This window comes from Microcaecilia unicolor, chromosome 13, assembly GCF_901765095.1.
Source record: "Microcaecilia unicolor chromosome 13, aMicUni1.1, whole genome shotgun sequence".
Classification (NCBI taxonomy): Eukaryota; Metazoa; Chordata; class Amphibia; order Gymnophiona; family Siphonopidae; genus Microcaecilia; species Microcaecilia unicolor.
In genome coordinates, this window is record NC_044043.1 from 94,073,953 (window position 1) to 94,096,381 (window position 22,429).

At 44.7% G+C, this 22,429-nt stretch overlaps 1 protein-coding gene across 1 annotated transcript in view; it reads right to left on the bottom strand.

Moving 5' to 3' along the window:
• FAM210B (family with sequence similarity 210 member B) overlaps nucleotides 1-16,033 on the bottom strand; it is a 36,487-nt gene extending 20,454 nt beyond the window's left edge. Inside the window, exon 1 of the mRNA XM_030222501.1 lies at nucleotides 15,897-16,033. Coding sequence (XP_030078361.1) covers nucleotides 15,897-15,938 — 42 coding nt within the window. The 5' untranslated portion in view covers nucleotides 15,939-16,033. The remainder of the gene's footprint in view (nucleotides 1-15,896) is intronic.
• Between the last annotated feature and the right edge of the window lie 6,396 nt (nucleotides 16,034-22,429).

A 22,429-nucleotide genomic window follows, 5' to 3' on the forward strand; every position in this document is an offset into this window, starting at 1 on the left:
ATTTGAGGTGTCGGCACTCACCAGCTGATCCTACTACTACTACTATTTAACATTTCTAAAGCGCTACTCGGGTTACGCAGCGCTGTACAATTTAACATAGAAGGACAGTCCCTGCTCAAAGAGCTTACAATCTAATGGACAAATGTACAGTCAGTCAAATTGGGGCAGTCTAGATTTCTTGAGAGGTATAAAGGTTAGGTGCCGAAGTCAACATTGAAGAGGTGGGCTTCGAGCAAGGATTTGAAGATGGGTAGGGAGGGAGCTTGGCGTAGGGGCTCAGGAAGTTGATTCCACGCATAGGGTGAGGCGAGGCAGAATGGGCGGAGCCTGGAGTTGGCGGTGGTGGAGAAGGGTACTGAGAGGAGGGATTTGTCCTGTGAGCGGAGGTTTCAGGCGGGAACGTAAGGGGAGATGAGGGTGGAGAGGTAATGAGGGGCTGCAGACTGACTGCACTTGTAGGTGAGAAGGAGAAGCTTGAACTGTATGCGGTATCTGATCGGAAGCCAGATACCTGCTCTCAGCTTTCAGGTTCCCTCCCTGTAAGGACTGTGTTCTGGCACTGGGCCTCAAGGGACAGCTGCAGATCAGGCTGGCAACCCCTAGTTGTTTCTCTGGGAACAGGCCTCTCTCCTTTCAGTCTGCACCAGAGGAGAGCTGTGGTCCACACTCTTGTGCTTGTTTTCCCTTCTTCTTAGTCCCGAGAGCAGGGGAGTCAAGGCCCCCACAGTAGTACCCACTCAGTACAGCTTTTCGTCCCCTCCTTGCTGCTTTGAATCAGATTTTGTTTCCCTCTCAAAGCTTAAGCTTCATTGCTATTGGGCTACTTTCTCGGAATAGAGCTCCAGATTTGATCGGCAGCTCTGACTGGAGAAGGGACCTGGAATGTTCTCCGTTTGGTGCTCCGTTTAAAATGTGACATTATTCATTACAAGTTTGTTGGGATGGCAGATGAAATTTAATGCAGACCAATGCAAAGTGATACACATTGGAAAGAATAGTCCAAAACATAGTTACCTGATGCTAGGGTCTACCTTAGGAGCCAGCACTCAAGAAAAAGAGCTAAGTGTCATTGTAGACAGTAAGCGCTGAAATCTTCTGCTCAGTGTGTGGCGGCAGCCAAAAAAGCAAACGGGATGCTAGGAAATATTAGGAAAGGGATGCAAAATAACACCAAAAATATTATAATGCCTCTGTATCTCTCCATGGTGAACCTCACCTTTGAGTATTGCGTTCATTTCTGGTTGCCGTATTTCAAGAAAGGTATAGCGGAATTAGAAAACGTTCAAAGAAGAGCGACCAAAATGATGAAGGTGATGGAACTCCTCCTGTACGAGGAAAGGCTAAAGAGGTTAGGGTTCTTCAACTTGGAAAAGAGACAGCTGAGGGGGCATATGATTGAGGTCTACAAAATCCTGAGTGGTATAGAGCGGGTGAAGGTGAATCGATTTTTCACTCATTCAAAAAGTAGAAAGACCAAGGGACATTCAATAAAATTACATGGAAATACTTTGAAAACCAATAGGAGGAAATATTTTTTCACTCAACGAATAGTTAAGCTCTGGAACGTGTTGCCAGAGGATGTTGTAATGGCAGTTAGCGTATCTGGGTTTAAAAAAGATTTGGCCAAGTTCCTGGAGCAAAGGTCCATATCTGTTATTGAGATGGACATGGTGGGGGGGGGGGGGGGGGAGCCACTGCTTGCCCTAGGATTGTTAGCATGGAATGGTGCTACTATTGGGATTCCGGAATCTCGTTAATCTTTGGGATTCCGGAATGTTGCTACTGTTTGGGTTTCTGTATAGAATCTTGCTACTTTTTGGGATTCCGGAATCTTGTTACTCTTTGGGATTCTGGAATGTTGCTACTAATTGGGTTTCTGCCAGTTACTTGTGACCTGGATTGGCCACTGTTGGAAACAGGATACTGGACTAGATGAACCATTGGTCTGACCCAATATGGCTATTCTTATGTTCTTAATTTTAACATATTACAATTCTGTTTAATAAATATACAAGTATTCAAAGAGACTTACACATTTAGGGGTATATTTGCCACAGGTCACCTAAAGTTAGGCACTGTGTCGCTGGCACTAAGCATGAATTTTGTATCAGCAATTTCCAACATTTAGGTGCAGCTGCTTATGTCATGTCCATGGCCTGGTGTAAATGTCCTCACACGCACACAATCTTGCCCCTCAATACACAAACTCATATACCACTAATATACCAGTCCCTCCCCCACCCCAATACTCCAGGGCTGCTGAGAGGGGGGGACAGGGGGGACAAAATTCCCGGGGCCCGGGCCTCCAGGGGGGCCCAGCGCCGCAGTCCCACCCGCCACCGCCGCCGGGCCCCTTCCACCCGAACCCCCGCCAGCAGAAGTGCTGTCTTCTGTTCTGACTCCGGCGTGCGCGGCCCACACAGACGCGCTCCTCTCAGCTGATCTTCGCTGTACTCTACAGGGCTTCTGTGCGTCTGTGCGTCTGACGTGCAGGACGTCAGACGCACAGAAACCCTGCAGAGTACAACTATGTATTTCTCTTTTCCGGAATTGGTGATCACCATTACGGAGCAATTGTAAGCCACATTGAGCTTGCAAATAGGTGTGAAAATGTGGGATACAAATAAATAAATAAATAAATAATAAATGTACATGTCTGTCTTCTTACACTGTTTTGCTGAATGTATTTATTTCTATTTTACATACAGTATTATGCAAAGGGCAGTACAACCGCTACACCTTTTGGGTTGGAAAGGCAAAACCCACTTCCTCCCCGATGCTATGTTGCGGAAAATATTGGTTGAGCCATGGCCCCAGATGTCCACCCCATCCCCCTGCCCACCCCCCTGCTTTGAGTCAATTCTAGATCCCTTGTCTGGCGTGTTATAGCTTTAACATCTTCCATTGTTTCCTTTACTGTGGGATTTCTATCCGATTCTTGGAGATCATCCGGCCAATGATACTGGCATACAGGGGCGGACAGAGTGGTCTGGGCCCTCCGCGCAGCCGTCACCTACCACCCCCTTACCGCCATGCTGGTGCCCCTCCTACCACTGCAGCCGACACCCCTGCTGCCCTGGTCCTACCTGAAAGGCCCTGGTGGTCTAGTGGCCTCTGGGGGGTGGGGGGGGGGGAGCATGTTCTTTCCTGCCCACTGCACTGCTGCTGTTCCCTTGCCTGCCGGTGCTGCCATGTTTTCAAAATGGTGGCCGAGACTTCCCGTGGCGGTCTCGGGAGTCTCGGCCGCCATTTTTAAAATAGGGCAGTGCCGGGCAGGGGGAATAGTGGCATCACTTACCCTCCTCTCCTCTTTCCTCTACACATTAATTGATTTGTTTGCTTTATTTTTTGTCTACTAGATTGTAAGCTCTTTGAGCAGGGACTGTCTTTCTTCTATGTTTTTGCAGCGCTGTGTACGCTTTGTAGCGCTATAGAAATGGTAAATAGTAGTAGTAGTAGCATCACAACAGGCAGGAAAGAACATGTTCCCCCCCCCACCCCACCCCCAGAGGCCACTAGATCACCAGCAGTGCACCTTTAAAGGTAGGACCAGGAAGGGCTGTATTGCAGGTCGGACATCTGGGCAGAGCCTCTGGGCCCTTGGGCACTGCCCAGTTGCCCGAATGGTCAGTCCGCCCCTGCTGGCATACAACAGAGGCAGTTCATGCAAATATGTCTCATGTATATTGAGTGGACGGATGGGTGCCAAGGACCAGGTTAGGAATCACTGATCCAGTTCATGTTTGTGGGCATTTCTGTGGGATTTCACAGCACACAAAACATCAGCTGGCAGTTAGGCAGACTTTTCCATTCTGACTAAAGCCTGCTCTATGGCAGGAAATGTTTCTGATCTTCAGAGCGGGAAGTGGTTCAACCAAGAGCTGCAATTACTGAGAATGAACTCATGTCTTTTGCTGTGTGCCTGGAGTTTCCTACACTGTCCTCATAAATCAGTAAATCGTGCAGTTGTGCACATGTAGAGAGGGGCAGGCAGGATGCGCTGTTGCTTTTCAAGAGGAACCCAAACTAGGTTCAGCGTCGGGAGTCACGGACCGAGAAAGGGATCTAGGTGTCGTCGTAGATGATACGTTGAAAACTTCTGCTCAATGTGCTGCTGCGGCTAGGAAAGTAAATAGAATGTTGGTATCATTAGGAAAGGGATTGAAAACAAAAATAAGGATATTATTCTGCCATTGTATCGTTCCATGGTGCGACCGCACCTCGAGTATTATGTTCAATTCTGGTCACTGCACCTCAAAAAAGACATAGTGGAATTGGAAAAGGTGCAGAGAAGGGCGATTTCCCCATCAGGATAGGCTGAATAGGCTGGGGCTCTTTAGCCTGGAGAAAAGGCGGCTGAGGGGAGATATGATAGAGGTCTATAAGATAATGAGTGGAATGGAACGGGTCGATGTGGAGCGTCTGTTTACGCTTTCCAAAAATACTAGGACAAGGGGGCATGCGATGAAGCTGCAGTGTAGTAAATTTGGAACGAATCGGAGGAAATGTTTCTCCACTCAACGCATAGTTAAACCCTGGAATTCGCTGCCGGAAAAGGTGGTAACAGAGGTTAACTTAGCGGACTTCAAAAAAGGGTTGGTCGGCTTCCTGAAGGAAAAAGCCATAGAATGTTATTGAATGGACGAGGGAATAATACAGTATTTCTAGGATGGGCGGGACAAATTGCTTGTTCTTTTGGCCGCTGTCGGTGACAGGGTGCTGGGCTCGATGGACCCTTGGGCTGTCCCAGCATGGCGATGCTTATGTAATGGCGCAGGACACATGGCGGCATTCCCTGTATCAAGTGGGATCACACAGTCCATCCATGTGCTTAATGTAGACTTCTGGGATTCTCTGTAGGATTTATAGTTTAATTATAAACAAATAATTTAAAATTTACTGTTTGGAGGCCTTACATAAGTATTGCCATACTGGGCAGACCAAAGGTCCATCAAGCCCAGCATCCTGTTTCCAGCAGTGGCCAATCCAGGCCACAAATACCTGGCAAGATCCCCAAAAAGTACAAAACATTTTATGCAAAGTAGCAAATTTAAAATGAATCAGCTAAGATATTTCTTCACTCAACATGTAATTCAACGCAGGAATTCTTTACCAGAGAATGTGGTAAAAGTACTTAGCTTAGTTGGGTTTAAAAAAAGGTTTGGATAACTTCCTATAAGAAAAGTCCATAAGCTATTATTAAGGTGAACTTGGGGAAAATCCACCGCCTATTTCTAGAATAAGCAGCATAAAATGTATTGTACTGTTTTGGGATCTTGCCGGGTATTTGTGACCTGGATTGGCCACTGTTGGAAACAGGATGCTGGGCTTGACAGACCTTTGGTCTGTCCCAGTGTGGTAATACTTATGTACTTGGGATTCTAAATGGAATCTTGCTACTCTTTGGGGTTCTACATGGAATGTTGCTACACTTTGAAATTCTGCATGGAATCTTGTTGTTCTTTAGAATTCTAGAATCTTGCTACTCTTTGGGGTTCTACATGGAATGTTGCTATTCTTTGTTTTTCTGCCAGGTACTTGTAACCTGGATTGGCCACTGTTGGGAAACAGGATGCTGGACTTGATGGACCTTTGGTCTGTCTCAGTATGCCAATGCTTATTATTGCAATTAGCAAATTTATTTAAATGTGCTACAAAAAATATATATATATATATATGAAATAAATGTAAACTGCTTTGATTGTACAAGAGAAAGGCAGTATATGAAATCCACACCCCCCTATTAAAGAAATGTAGATCGTGTCTCTGAGAATATACTACTAACTACTTATCATTTCTATAGCGCTACTAGATGTACGCAGCGCTGTACTAAATTTACAAATCCAAAAGGCTTAGAAGTTGACACATTCATTCCCTATAGATGGTTTTTGACTTTGAATAGTCATACATTTTTGTTTTTTGAACCCAAACAGCTTGTTAATTTTCTCAAAGCCGGGAAGGATGACGTGGGATAAACCTGGGATAGTTACTTAAAATTATTTGCTTGCTGGGCTGCTGAAGGTGACTTTCAACCACTTTCATTTTTTATATTGTGGGTCCTTTTTATTTCCTTATCTTGATCCAGGTGGACTAATTTGCCAGAGTCTGCTTTATTTTTGTAAAGATTTCCCTTTGGTTTTTGTTTTTTTTTTCCTAAGGGGGCTTTCAAAGAGAAGGATCATCATGGGTAGGGTCTGCCTTCGACCAGCATCTACATTGGAACATTCATGTAACTTAGAGAATATTGTAAGTTAAGTGATAAATTTATTCATTTCATTTTATTTACTTTCTATTCCATTTTTGCTGACTGGCAGACCAAGGTGGTATACAATCTAAAAATTGCAGACTTACAAAGATTGAAAGTAACATAGTAACATAGTAGATGACGGCAGAAAAAGACCTGCACGGTGCATCCAGTCTGCCCAACAAGACAAGACATATGTGCTAGTTTTTGTGTATATCTTACCTTGATTTGTAACTGTCATTTTCAGGGCACAGACCGTACAAGTCTGCCCAGCACTATCCCCGCCTCCCAACCACCAGCCCCGCCTCCCACCACCAGCTCTGGCACAGACCGTATAAGTCTGCCCAGCACTACCCCCGCCTCCAAACCACCAGTCCCGCCTCCCACCACCAGCTCTGGCACAGACCGTATAAGTCTGCCCAGCACTATCCCCGCCTCCAAACCACCAGTCCCGTCTCCCACCACCGGCTCTGGCACAGACCGTATAAGTCTGCCCAGCACTATCCCCGCCTCCCACCACCGACTCTGGCACAGACCGTATAAGTCTGCCCAGCACCATCCCCGCCTCCAAACCACCAGTCCCGCCTCCCACCACCAGCTCTACAATACCAGAACTACAATATCGGATAGGAAAGGGTAGACACTATCATGCAAAGAACAATTAGCAAAATGTAGTAAAGCAGAAATAAACTGAGTATAAGAAGAAACAACAAAAAGTAAAGGCAAAAATCCCTGTGAATTAGGACGGTAAACTCTCAGTCTGGCGAGAAAGCAAGATTGAAAAGCCAAGTCTTAAGATCAATTTTAAACTGAGGATTTGGCATGAAGTGTTAAAGGCATGAAAACCCAGAGGGCAGGTGCAGCGAAATAGAAAGCTTGATGGCTGTTAGATCCTTGAATTGCCTATTTGGGATTTGCGAGGACAAGATGACGATCATTTAGATAATGGAGGGAGCGCAAAGAAGCATAGGGGATGGTAAGGGAGGATAAAGTAATCAGGGTAGCCCACATGAAGGGCTTTGAAAGTGAGACGTGTTTTATATACGGTTCTTTGTTCAATGGGAAGCCAATGATGTTGTTGGGAGTAGCAGAGAAACACGATCTGTACAGCGTGCACTGCGGAGAAGTCGGATGGCAGTGTTGTGTTTTTTAAGGCGGGATTTGGGACAACCCAAGTAGTTGACGTTGCATATTTAGACACACCCATTTACATCTGATATTGACATAGTATAAGTGGGCATGCCTGTCACGCCCCTCACCTGTTTCCGGAAGTCCCCTAGGGTCCAGCAGCTTCCTGTGCCTGAAGATTCTTTTCTACTTCCTGGAACTCTGCATTTCCAGGGTTCATTTTGGATGTTTTCAGTGAGACAAACTTTTTTTGGGATGTTTTGAGCGGGACATCCCAATTCTGACTGGGATATTCTTTTGAAATTCCCCTCCACGTCGCCTTGATTTCTTTTGTGGTGTCTGTGTAAGTTGATTCTTGTCTTTACATCTGGTCTGTCTCCCCACTGTAGCACCTTCTTCACATTTTCTACATTGAAAACAAGGTAACACCTTCAGAGCATGAATGAAGCCCCGAGCTCTGGGGTATAACTGGAATAAGCTGCCCTGAAAAATTCAGATACAATAACAAAATGGAAGGAAAACCAGAGAAAGACTCAATAGAGAATGGATAGATATAACCTCAAGGATATGTTGTGACAACATCAAGAAGACAAGTAGAAGCAATATAAAACACCCTAAGCATGCAATGGATGGAAGAAGACGGGATAATAATAATAATAACAACAACGCACTTGTTCGAAGAGACTTACAATAAGAATCCTCCTTAATGTCTTGATTATTCTACATCTAAACCAACCACTTTTGATCCCTCTGAATTGTTTATATTAGTCATGTTATTGTTATTGGCTATTATATTTTACTGCTTTTTTTATTATGTGTTATGTAAATCATTCTACCGACCTATCTTCCTTATTTCTTACATAGTAATATGTTAAATTAGAACACACCTTTTACTCTGTTCATGATTATACCTTTGCAATATAATGTAAGCCACATTGAGCCTGCAAATAGGTGGGAAAATGTGGGGTACAAATGTAGCAAATAAATACATAAATAAATAAATAAATAAATAAACAAACAAAGATAAGGACTGAAAGGCTCAACTGACTTCACACTGGGCAAGTGTGTTTGATATGGATGCAGAGAGCGTAGTACTCCTGCTTTAAGACAGAGGGCAGTGTGCTCTAAATGTTCATAAGCAGAACAAGCTAGCAGGGACGGGAGAGCATTGAGGGAGAAGCCTCTGAAAAGCATCCTTAAAAGGCAATTAGACAGCTCAAGTGATACTGTGATAGAAGTCAGGCCATGCCATCAGTAAGCTTTTTACATCATAAAATATTCCCTGAAGTGAAGAAAAATAAACACAATCCACTTTTGATTTAGGATGTAGAATAGATAAAGGCGTATCTCCTTTCTGTTCAGGGAGTTACGCAGCTCTCAGCAACTTGTATCCTTATTAAAATTAGCTGCTAATTAAAACACTTCTGATGCTGGTAATTAATACAAACCACATTAATGTTATGCATTTTTGTTCGAACAGTTCTTGTTTCATTCTGGATAGTGGTGCTTAAAGTGCTATCATCATGAATCCAAGTAAATCAGACTGGCAGAGCGGGGAGCTGCTTTGCTATTCCTTATCAGAGGGATAGACACAAAGGAATCCTGTATAGAAGGCGTAAAGCCAAACAAGCTTAGCGGTAATTAGATGGTAACACCAGTAATTGGGAAGCAAAGCCAGTGCCGGGCACACTTCTACGATTTGTACCCTGAAAATGGCAAGGACAAATCAAGGGGGGAGGGGGGGTCGATGTATACACAGAAGAAAAAAATCTCTGCAAAGTACACAGTATGTGTCAAGATAGCGAAGATGACACAAGGACGAGCGGACAAAATTCCAAACAGCAAAAACAGTTTATTGTGGATTGTTCTGGACTCGACACAGCTGTGTTTCGGCCGGATTGGCCTGCATCAGGAGTCTCGTTTATTTCAAGTAAGGTCATCCACTTGTTGAATTGTCCGTCAAAATGTTAGAGGGTCACGAAGCATATGCTCTGGTTTCGAAGAACCTTCACGAACGATAACTTAAGGATAACACTTGAGTTAAGCTGTGTCGAGTCCAGAACAATCCGCAGTAAACTGTTTTTGCTGCTTGGAATTTTGTCCACTCATACTTGTGTCATCTTCGCCACATACAAGGACAAATCAAGATCAAGTATGAATATATAATATCACATCATACCTTATACTATAAGTATATCTTGTTGAGCGGACTGGATGGACCTTACAGGTCTTTATTTGCCATCATCTACTATGCTAGTATGACCCCATGCAGGCATCACACGAATAACTATCGCCGGCGGTAAGGCCAGTTACTGCGGGAATAGCGCGCATATCTGCGTGGAACGCTCAGAGGGTTTTAGCATGGAAAACAACCTGCATGGCAGAGATGGACGCAAATTGTATCTAAATGTAGTCAAACATATGTTAATGACGTCGTTTGCTCTGCCTTTCCATTGCTCAGAGAACAGTGCACAAACAAACCTTGCTCTTACCGCTGGAAAAGTAACGCCAGCTCAGAGCTGGCGGTGGGAGGTTTGGCGGGAGGATTTCTTTTGATTTCCAGTTTAAACTGAGTTCGATTCCTACTTCAGGCACAGGCAGCTCCTTGTGACTCTGGGCAAGTCACTTAACCCTCCATTGCCCCATGTAAGCCGCATTGAGCCTGCCATGAGTGGGAAAGCGCAGGGTACAAATGTAACAAAAATAAAATAGATACTATTGGAGATTCTACATGGAATGTTGCTGCTATTGGAGATTCTACATGGAATGTTGCTGCTATTGGAGATTCTACATAGAATGTTGCTCCTATTGGAGATTCTACATGGAATGTTGCTATTCCACTAGCAGCTTTCCATGTAGAAGCCTGCACGGCCACATTGGTGATCTGCAAGGGCTGACTTCTACATGGAATGTTACTAGTGGAATAGCAACATTCCATGTAGAATCTCAAATAGTAGCAACAGTGGAGGAGTGGCCTAGTGGTTAGGGTGGTGGACGTTGGTCCTGGGGAACTGAGGAACTGAGTTGGATTCGCACTTCAGGCACAGGCAGCTCCTTGTGACTCTGGGCAAGTCACTTAACCCTCCATTGCCCCATGTAAGCCGCATTGAGCCTGCCATAAGTGGGAAAGCGCAGGGTACAAATGTAACAAAAATAAAATAGATACTATTGGAGATTCTACATGGAATGTTGCTACTATTGGAGATTCTACATGGAATGTTCTACATGGAATGTTGCTACTATTGGAGATTCTACATGGAATGTTGCTACTATTTGAGGTTCTGTTGCTACTATTGGAGATTCTACATGGAATGTTGCTACTATTGGAGATTCTACATGGAATGTTGCTATTCCACTAGCAACATTCCATGTAGAAGGCTGCGCAGGCTTCTGTTTCTGTGAGTCTGATGTCCTGCACGTACGTGCAGGACGTCAGACTCACAGAAGCAAAGCCTGCGTGGCCACATTGGTGATCTGCAAGGGCCGACTTCTACATGGAATGTTGCTAGTGGAATAGCAACATTCCATGTAGAATCTCAGAGAGTAGCAACAGTGGAGGAGTGGCCTAGTGGTTAGGGTGGTGGACTTTGGTCTTGGGGAACTGAGTTCGATTCCCACTTCAGGCACAGGCAGCTCCTTGTGACTCTGGGCAAGTCACTTAACCCTCCATTGCCCCATGTAAGCCGCATTGAGCCTGCCATGAGTGGGAAAGCGTGGGGTACATATGTAACAAAAATAAAATAGATACTATTGGAGATTCTACATGGAATGTTGCTACTATTTGAGGTTCTGTTGCTACTATTGGAGATTCTACATGGAATGTTGCTACTATTGGAGGTTCTACATGGAATGTTGCTATTCCACTAGCAACATTCCATGTAGAAGGCCGTGCAGGCTTCTGTTTCTGTGAGTCTGACGTCCTGCACGTACGTGCAGGACGTCAGCCTCACAGAAGCAGAAGCCTGCGTGGCCACATTGGTGATCTGCAAGGGACGACTTCTACATGGAATGTTGCTAGTGGAATAGCAACATTCCAAGTAGAATCTCAAATAGTAGCAACAGTGGAGGAGTGGCCTAGTGGTTAGGGTGGTGGACTTTGGTCCTGGGGAAGTGAGTTTGATTCCTACTTCAGGCACAGGCAGCTCCTTGTGACTCTGGGCAAGTCACTTAACCCTCCATTGCCCCATGTAAGCCGCATTGAGCCTGCCATGAGGGGGAAAGCGCAGGGTACAAATGTAACTGCTGTAAACAGCACTAATGTTGACATTAATTGATACTGTGCTGTATATAAGCTTTTAGTAAAAATAAAAGTTTCATTCATGACAAACTATGTACAATGAAGATCATTAGATACCTTTTATTGGATTAACACATATTTATTTATTTATTAGGATTTATTTACCGCCGTTTTGAAGGAATTCACTCAAGGCTGTGTACAGTAAGAATAGATCAAACATGAGCAATAGGCAGTTACAGCAGTAAAAATATTCAAATAATAATACAAAGTATGGCATAGTAGACAGCTTAAAATCCAAAAATTAGAGCTGAAGAGCAAAAAATCTAGAAGCTATGTAAAGAGTAGAGGTGGTGGAGATGAAAACAGTAATGGAATTCAAACATGCGTGGGATAAAGACAATGGAATTCTGTTTAGAAGGAATGGGTTCCACAGAATCTTAGCGGAGATTGGGTGGTGACGCCAGTAATTGGGAAACAAAACGGGAGCTGGGCAGACTTCAACGGTCTACACCCTGATCGTGACTGAATAGATAGGGATGGGCTGGAGTGTAAATTTTAAGGGGCTTTGATGTTAGCTTCAGAACTTAGTACAAGAACAGTGCTAGGCAGACTTCCATTCCTTTCCTAATAATACCAAACATTCTATTTGCTTTCTTAGCTGCCGCAGCACACTGAGCAAAAGTTTTCAACATATCGTCAACAATGATGCTGAGATCCCTTTCTTGATCGGTGACTCCTAACGTGGAACCTTGCATTGCGTAGCTATAGTTTGGATTCCACTTTCCCACATGCATCACTTTGCACTTGCTCACATTAAATGTCATCTGCCATTTGGACATCCAGTCTTGTAAGGTCCTCTTGTAATTTTTCACAATCCTCCCTCGATTTAACAACTTTGAATAACTTTGTGTTATCAGCAAATTTAATTACCTCACTAGTTACTCCCATATCTAGGCCATTTATAAATATGTTAAAATTTAGTGGTCCCAGCACAGACCCCTGGGGAACCCCACTAACTACCCTTCTCCATTGACCATGTAACTTTACTCTCTGTTTTCTATCCTTTAATCAGTTTTTAATCCACAATAGAACACTACCTCCTATCCCATGACTCTCCAATCTCCTCTGGAGTCTTTCATGAGGTACTTTGTCAAACACCTTTTGAAAATCCAGATACACAATATCATCCGGCTCACCTTTATCCACATGTTTGTTCACCCCTTCAAAAAAATGTAATAGATTGGTGAGGCAAGATTTCCCTTCACTAAATCCATGTTGACTCTGTCTCATTAATCAATGCTTTTGAATATACTCTGTAATTCTGTTCTTTATAATAGTCTCTACCATTTTGCCCGGCAGCGACGTCAAGCTCACCAATCTATAATTTCCCAGATCCCCTCTGGAACCTTTTTAAAATGTCGGCAATACATGGGCTACTCTCCAATCTTCCGGTACCACACTCAATTTTAAAGATAAATTACATATTACTAATAATAGTTCTGCCAGTTCATTTTTCAGTTCTATCAGTACTCTGGGATAGATACCATCCGGTCCAGGAGATTTGCTACTCTTCAGTTTGTCAAATCGCCCCATTAAATCCTCTAGGTTTATAAAGATTTTATTCAGTTTCTCCAACTCGTCAGCTTTGAATACCATTTCTGGCACTGGTATCTCTCCCAAATCTTCCTCGGTGAAGACCAAAGCAAAGAATTCATTTAATCTCTCCACTATGGCTTTGTCTTCCCTGATTGCCCCTTTTACCCCTCGGTCATCTAGCGATCCAACCGATTCTTTTGCCGGCTTCTTGCTTTTAATATACCTAAAAAAAATTTTTACTATGTGTTTTTGCCTTCCTTATCAGCGCTTTGCATTTGACTTGACATTCCTTATGCTGTTTGTTATTATTTTCAGTCGGTTCCTCGTTCCATTTTCTGAAGGATTTTCTTTTAGCTCTAATAGCTTCCTTCACCTCACTTTTTAACCACGCCGGCTGTCGTTTGGTCTTCCGTCCTCCTTTTTTAATGCGTGGAATATATTTGGCCTGGGCTTCCAGGATGGTGTTTTTGAACAGCATCCACGTCTGATGTAAATTTTCGACCCTCGCAGCCGCTCCTCAAAGTTTTTTTTTTTCACCGTTCTTCTCATTTTATCATAGTCTTCTTTTTGAAAGTTAAGCGCTAATGTATTGGATTTCCTGTTTATACTTACTCCAAAGCTAATATCAAATCTGATCATATTATGATCACTGTTATCAAGCGGCCCCATCACCATTACCTCCCGCATCAGATCATGCGCTCCACTAAGGACTAGGTCTAGAATTTTTCCTTCACTTGTCAGCTCCTTTACCAGCTCCGGGACGAAATCAGGGACTGCACAAGCAGTCCTTGATTTTGTCAAGGAATTTTACCTCCCTAGCATGCCCTGATGTTACATTTACCCAGTCAATATCCTCTGCATTTGGATATTAGTTTAAGCCAACATTTCAACACACAGGATTCAGAGCTCTCTGTTCTGGCCTCCTGTGATGTTCTGTCCCTATGCTGTACCCTTTCTGGGTGCCCCACATGCTCTCTGATCATCTCCCTCTTAGAGACAAAAAACACATGGTCAGGACTGGAGGATGCCAAAAGCACAGGAAACTGAAGAAAGCTCTGCTTCATTTTGTTTTGTGTTTTTTAAAATTTGTTCCTCTCTGTCAGAATACAAGTTTATGCTTGTTTATGTCTATTCCACACTTAATATACCGCCTTTCTGTAAATACAGTCAGAGCGGTTTTACATATACCATTTTTGCAGGTATTTACTGTCCCTAATGGGCTCACAAATCTAAGGTTATTTGTACCTGGGGCAATGGAGGGTTAAGTGACTTGCCCAGGGTCACAAGGAGCTGCAGTGGGAATTGAACTCAGATTCCCAGGATCTCAAACCTCTGCACTAGCTATTAGGGAAAGGGAAATGGGACTTGATATACCGCCTTTCTGTGGTATTTTGCAACTACATTCAAAGCGGTTTACATATATTCAGGTACTTATTTTGTACCAGGGGCAATGGAGGGTTAAGTGACTTGCCCACAGTCACAAGGAGCTGCAGTGGGAATCGAACTCAGTTCCCCAGGATCAAAGTCCACTGCACTAACCACTAGGCTACTCCTCCACTCATTCCACCAATAAGAGCCAACCTCATCAGTGATGTCACAATGGCTTGATTGCCCAATACTTGGCTCACTTCTGATATTGTGATGTCATAAGGGAAAGAGGGAAATGGGACTTGATATACCGCCTTTCTGTGGTATTTTGCAACTACATTCAAAGCGGTTTACATATATTCAGGTACTTATTTTGTACCAGGGGCAATGGAGGGTTAAGTGACTTGCCCACAGTCACAAGGAGCTGCAGTGGGAATTGAACCCAGTTCCCCACTGCACTAACCACTAGGCTACTCCTCCACTCCTGCATTGGGGTGGGGGGTGGTATTTTTGCTTACAGTTTTGGTTTCTATCTGAAACTGAGCAGCCAATTTCAGTTGCAGATTCAGTTTTGGCAAAATTCTAGGCTCTGTCGGGCTCTATGTGGAAGTGAAGATTGCTTTTTTGCTTTTGTCAAGTCCCAGGGCGGCTGAGAGACAAAGCCGGGCCTGGGGAACCCCCCCCCCAGACCCGCCCCCCTCCGGGCCCGCCCCGCTTACTTGTCCTGCTCCTATCACTGTGTGCGGCAAAATTCCCCAGGGCCCGGTGCTAGAATTGCTCTCCTTTTCCTGTGCGTGGCAAAGAGGCTGTTTGGATGCCGCAGGAAGGATGTACTCTGCTCTGCGGCTCTGTCATGCACAGGAACAGGAGATGCTAGCGCCGGGTGGGCCCCCCTTGGATGACGGGCCCTGGGGAATTTTGCCCCCTCCCCCCCTCTCAGTGGCCCTGTCAAGTCCTTTGTCTATTCTTACAGGCATTAGTGCTGTATGCAAATCTCTCCATACTTTAGACTGCCTCTCTGATTGGAGGAGTCGGATCCCACCTACATTGGCACAGCCAATCAGACAGTGGCAGCAGTTGACCTCTCAGTCTCTTTGCTTCACCACCTTTTCCTCAAACGGTAACATAAAGCCTTTTAGTATCTCTGTAATTTGATGATCAACAAGCCTTTTGAACTACATCTGCACGATAGCTGTTTAAAATATAAAGTTGCACCGTAAAAGGCAGGCAGATGTTATGCACGAATCAGTCAGCAAATATGGTAAAAACATTTTGCAGCGAATAAGCTGCACTTGAAAAATGTTCCCTGACAAAATGACTCACCAGCATCTTCTTTCTTGCGTCACAAGAATCCACGTTGCTCATTCTCCCTGAAACAAGCGTTTTCCTCTCCAGCCTGCAGAATTCTTGGCTTTCAACAAAAAACAGTGAAAAAGAGGAAAAGGCCCAGAGTAACAAAACTGTTTGTTTACATTCTGGACTAAGGAATTTATTTCTGCTCTCTCCTTAAAATACAGGAAATATGCTCCACTATTCATGGAGCCTCCCTGATGAGTAATCATCACAGGGCAAGATTACCTCTATAACAAAAATGCATTTGCTTTACGTACAATAGAGAGCAGAAAATAGATCCCGAAAATAAAAGCACAGATTGAAACAAAACTTTGCTCAACAATACCTGGAAGTGCCTTCTAAACAATCCAGCTGTTTTGGGACCTTCTCCTGCTTCCCTGAGGGCTGATTCAATGGCTTTTCCCAGCTAGAAGTTTGGTTTCCTTTATCCTAGTCCCAAACATTGACAAGGTGTTGTCTAGACCTGTGGAGGGGCATTTTCAAGATGACGTCTAAATCTGATTTGGGACGTTGTTCTCAAAACGTCCAGCTTTTTGGTTTGAAAATGGCCATTTGCTAGATGGTTTTGTGCTCAGTGCATTTATCGTTTAGGAACATTTTTAGGGGGAAAAAAAACCAAAGGGAAGAATGCAGAAAATCAAGCCATTGGGATGTAGGAGGAGGAGCCAGCATTCTTAGTAGACTGGCCACACAGACATCCCAGGAGAGCAACGGGGCTCTGTAGTAGACTTCATATAAAAGATCCCACATACACATCTCACAGTTACTACTACTACTACTTAACATTTCTAGAGCGCTACTAGGGTTACGCAGTGCTGTACAAATTAACAAGTAAGGACAGTCCCTGCTCAGAAGAGCTTACAATCTAAAGGACGAAATGTCAAGTTGGGGTAGTTTAGATTTCCTGAGAAAAGGTGTAGTGATTAGGTGCCGAAGGCGACATTGAAGAGGTGGGCTTTGAGCAATGATTTGAAGATGGGTAGGGAGGGGGCCCGGCGTATGGGCTCAGGGAGTTTGTTCCAAGCATGGGGTGAAGCGAGGCAGAAAGGGCGAAGCCTAGAGTTGGCGGTGGTGGAGAAGGGTACTGAAAGGAGGGATTTGTCAAGAGAGCGGAGGTTACGGGTGGGGACATAAGGGGAGATGAGAGTAGAGAGATAAGGAGGGGCTGCAGATCGAGTGCATTTGTAGGTGAGTAGGAGAAGCTTGAACTGTATGCGGTATCTGATCGGAAGCCAGTGAAGTGACTTGAGGAGAGGGGTGATATGAGTATATCGGTTGAGGCGGAAGATAAGACGTGCGGCCGAGTTCTGGATGGACTGAAGGGGGGATAGATGGCTAAGTGGGAGGCCGGTGAGGAGTAGGTTGCAGTAGTCAACGCGAGGGGTAATGAGAGAGTGGATGAGAGTTCGAGTGGTGTGCTCGGAGAGGAGGGGGCGAATTTTGCTAATGTTATAGAGGAAGAAGCGACAGGTCTTGGCTATCTGCTGGATATGCGCAGAGAAGGAGAGGGAGGAGTCGAAGATGACACCAAGGTTGCGGGCAGATGAGACAGGGACGATGAGGGTGTTATCAATTGAGATAGAGAGTGAAGGGAGAGGAGAAGTGGGTTTGGGTGGGAACACAATAAGTTCTGTCTTGGCCATGTTTAGTAACATAGTTACATAGTAACATAGTAGATGACGGTAGAGAAAGACCTGTACGGTCCATCCAGTCTGCCCAACAAGATAAACTCATATGTGCTACTTTTTGTGTATACCTGACCTTGATTTGTACCTGTGCTCTTCAGGGCACAGACTGTATAAGTCTGCCAACCCCTCTATACTGTATGGGGAGCCTTCCAAAACCCACCCAAACCTACTGTACCCAACAGTACACCACTACAATGGCCCTTATGCCTTCAGCTGTCACCTATATTTATTTATATATTCTTGACATTTATACCTCACATTAGCCCAAAACAGACTCAAGTTCAATGAGGCTTACAAACAAACAATAAAGTGAATAAAACATAATAATGTACAGAATACAGTGGCATAGGAAGGGGGGGCGGTGGGGCGGTCTTCCCCGGGTGCACACCGCTGGGGGGGGGGGGGGGGGGGGGTGTCGGCTCCGCTGGTTCCCTGCTCTCTCTGCCCCGGAACAGGTTATTTCCTGTTCCGGGGCAGAGAGAGCAGAGAACCAGCGGAGCTGACGCAGCTCCCAGCGACGTGCACTCCGGGAGGAATGGCCCTCCCACCCGCCTGCCCCGTTTTCTATGGTAGTGGTAAGCGCTCCGGGGGGGGGGGGGGGGTGCTCGCACTGAGGGGGTGCGCTGTGCTACACCCAGGGGGGGGGGAACAGCGACCCGCCCCGGGTGTCAGCCGCCCTCGCTACGGCACTGACAGAATATAACGCAAATTACAATAAGTTCAAGAAGCAAATTAATACATATGCAGTAAGTAACCAGGGATTTAGACTATCACAAGGATAAACTAATTAAGGGTGGATAGGTGAGAGCAGAATTAGGCAGGACTAGATGGGAAATGAGATTAAGAAAAGGGTGTGGGTAAAATTCAAAGAGAGTTCTTTGTATTCAGAAAGGCCAGACTGAAGAAATGTGTTTTTATATGTAGAAATAGTAGGTTTTGGAGGACTCGCACTTCCCACCACAAGTGTAAGAGAGTGGGATGTGGGCTAGGTCCCCTTCTGTACAGTGACCGCACTGACCACTAGGACTGCTTGCTGCTTTATTAGGACCGGCCATAACATCTGAAGCTGTCATAGTGGCTGGCATATACTGGGGTTTTTTTCAAACTTTTGGGGGTGGGGGGTGGGAGAGGGGGTTAGTGACCACTGGGGGAGTAAGGGTGGTCATGCCTTAATCCCTCCAGTGGTCACCTGGTCATGTAGGGCAACTTTTTGCGACTTAGGCGTGATTGACACAGGTCTAGACCAAAACGTCATAACTTTTAGCCCTGGATGTTTTGCTCTGTTCCATTGTGGCAGAAAAACGTCCAAGTTTTGGGAACACCCAAATCACGCCCCCAACATGCTCCTTGTGATTTGCACCCACGTCTCAAACTGGAGTTTTGAAAAGTATGATTTGGATATTTTGGGGAGAAAAATGTCCAAATGAGCCCTTTGATATATCAACATTTGAAACTTTGTAGAAATATATATTTTATTTTTGTTACATTTGTACCCTGTGCTTTCCCACTCATGGCAGGCTCAATGTGGCTTACATGGGGCAATGGAGGGTTAAGTGACTTGCCCAGAGTCACAAGGAGCTGCCTGTGCAGGGAATCGAACTCAGTTCCTCAGGACCAAAGTCCACCACCCTAACCACTAGGCCACTCCTCCTGCTTAATTTGTGGAGTACCCTTACAAAACTTAAATGTAGGAGACCTCTCACAAGGAGTGAGGGTAGCCCCAGAGGTCTTACATGAAAGACTGGTGTGAGAAGTACTTTAAAGCAATGAGGAGAACAAAGCAATAGACTCCCTCAGTACAGAAGGTTGGGTGGAAAAGTGTCGGCCTGCCAATCATGATGGCAGGAAGAAGAAACAGATGGCCAGTGACAGTAATATCAAGAGTTGTTCCTGGCAAATCCAGATGTGACAGGAAAGTATGAGGGGGTGGGGGGAGGAGTTGGAGGGACTTTGCTAATTAGGGATTAGGATAAAGAGGGTGAGAAACCCAAGTGTAGAGAGACTTCCATCCTAAGAAGTCAGTGTGAAAAGAATATCTTGTCTCATTTGAGAAGTTCACATACGCATTCAAAATCCTGCCCTTCCAACTCCCCCTCCCCCCCACACTGCGTGGAACCTCATCTTTTTAGCCTGTGGAATGTAGGTGAATGAACCAGACAAACAGTAGAAAACCAAAACCGAATTTTGTACGGTATTCACACCCAGACAGACACAAATCTTGCGCATACAGTATAGAAGCCAAAACCCTTTTTGGAAGTGCAATTAACGTTCAAATATTCTGAAATTCACAAATGCTTCAGTGATTAACCAAGAGTTCAAACCATCACAAAGAAAAGAGAGGCGTAGTGCCCCCTCGGGTGCACGGAGCCGAAGATAACATGGCGCCGTGCACCGAGGGGACATGCGCGTTTGTGCCAGCGGGGCGCCCTGGGAGGAGCAAGGTGGGCTTGATCCCGCCGCAAGAGGGGCACCCCGCTGAGAGAGGGAGGAGAGGAAACGGGGCTTAAAAGCCCCGGGGAGGAGCCCGGACAGCCTCTTTCGCGTCCGGGCTCCAGGTGCACAGGTGCGGGGTCCAGGTGCACAGGTGCAGCTCACCTGCATCCAGGTACGATCAGCAGTGGCCAGACGGAGCGAATTACGTCCCCAGACTGGGCGAATACGAGTGGCTGGCGTCGCCTATCATCGTGCAGGCTCCTGAGCGTTTCGAGCCCGCTTCAGTGATTAACCAAGAGTTCAAACCATCACAAAGAATTAGTAGCAAAGGGTCATAGAATCGAACCACAAGAAGGCGGGTTTTAAAATGTTTGGAAATACCAGGGGTTCATAAATAGTCCATTTTCAGGAGAAATTTATGGGCCCAGGCCTCGTAACGTATGGGGCATCAAGGGGGGGGGGGGGGGGAGATTCTGGGTAGGTTGCCTCAATTTTGCGTGAAAGATCCAAGATCCACATGCAAAGTAATCAGCTAAATTGGTGATATCAACCAATAATGGTGCTAACGAGCACTTAATTGGAAGTCATTAGGAGCTACACAGGGACCTGCCCTATATCCTAATTCTATAACTTCTGTGCTTAATTTTCATAGCACTCAACTCCAAAGGGGGTGTGGCCATGGGAGGGGCCTGGGTGTGAGGAAGAAAGAGTAGTGTGACAAGCAAGGCTCTTCCATAAAACAACAGGAGGGCGGATATGTGGATGAGAAATCTTTATTCTTCTGATACCTGACATGGCACCGTATTTCGACTGAGTGCCTGCCTCAGGGGTCTACAATAAATACAACAATATATATAAATATAAAATATAAACACATGTATAAAAATGGGGAAACAAAATTTTTTTTTAGTAAAACCGAAGATACATACATGTATAAATACATAAGTACATAAGTAATGCCACACTGGGAAAAGACCAAGGGTCCATCGAGCCCAGCATCCTGTCCACGACAGCGGCCAATCCAGGCCAAGGGCACCTGACGAGCTTCCCAAACGTACAAACATTCTATACATGTTATTCCCGGAATTGTGGATTTTTCCCAAGTCCATTTAGTAGTGGTTTATGGACTTGTCCTTTAGGAAACCGTCCAACCCCTTTTTAAACTCTGCTAAGCTAACCATGTGGCTATAAAAGGAACATTGATTAAACCAAATGTGACAATGGTAATATAAAGAAAATACAAACATATATAGGTAATAGAATGATATATATAGATGTGGGTATAAAGGGAATATTAATAGATCTGATGTGTCACTGGCAATCTAAAAAAGAACATGAAAAGAGGAAGGTGGTCCTAATGGGGCACTAATGATATAACAAAAATATGCCAAAAAAGATATAAGGATCAAAAGAAGTAAGGAAATAAAAAATATATATAAAAATACAAAAAAATTAATAAATAGAAAAAGGGGGACCTCAATATGAATCGTCAAAGTGTATGCACTTCAAAAACAGGAAACACTTGCTGTCTGTAAAAGGGGAAAAGAATAAATATGAAAATATAAGTGTGGACAGTCGTACCGTATGCTGAGCAGACAGAGGGAGTGCACTATGTGAGAAAAAAGACCGTGTTGGGCTTACTGCAGCTCTGAAAAAGTGCCCCTCAATGTATAATTAAGCCCTGGAATTTGTTGCCAGAGAATGTGGTAAAGCTGTTAGCGTAGCAGAGTTTAAAAAAGATTTGGACAAATTCCTGGAAGAAACATCCATAAACTATTACTAAGGAGAGAGTGGAGCAGAAGCCTAATGGTTAGATCAGCAGGCTGACAGCCAAGGTAAGCCCAGCTGAAATCCCACCAGAGCTGCTTGTGATCTTGGGCAAATCACCTAAGCCTTGGTTGCCTCAGGTGTGAGCTCTCCAGGGACAGGAAAATACCTAGCACATTCACAGAGCTTTGGGCTTTCAGCCAGTATGTAAGGGGGGGGGGGGGGGGGGGGGGGAAGGTAGACTTGGAGAAAATCCACTTTTTATTCCTCAGATAAACAGTTTCACATCTATTTTACTCTTTTGGGATCTTGCCAGGTGCTCTGTTCCAGTGTATCAGTGATTATGTACGTTGTGTAGTTATTTGAAGATTGCAGTACAGGCACAGAATTTGTTCAGGGGAAATTCAAGAGAATTATTGCACTGTTTTGTGATACTGTATTGAAGTTATATACTACTACTACTATTTAGCATTTCTATAGCGCTACAAAGCTTACGCAGTGCTGCACAAACATAGAAGAAAGACAGTCCCTGCTCAAAGAGCTTACAATCTAATAGACAAAAATAATAAAGCAAACAAATCAATTAATGTGTAGAGGAAAGAGGAGAGGAGGGTA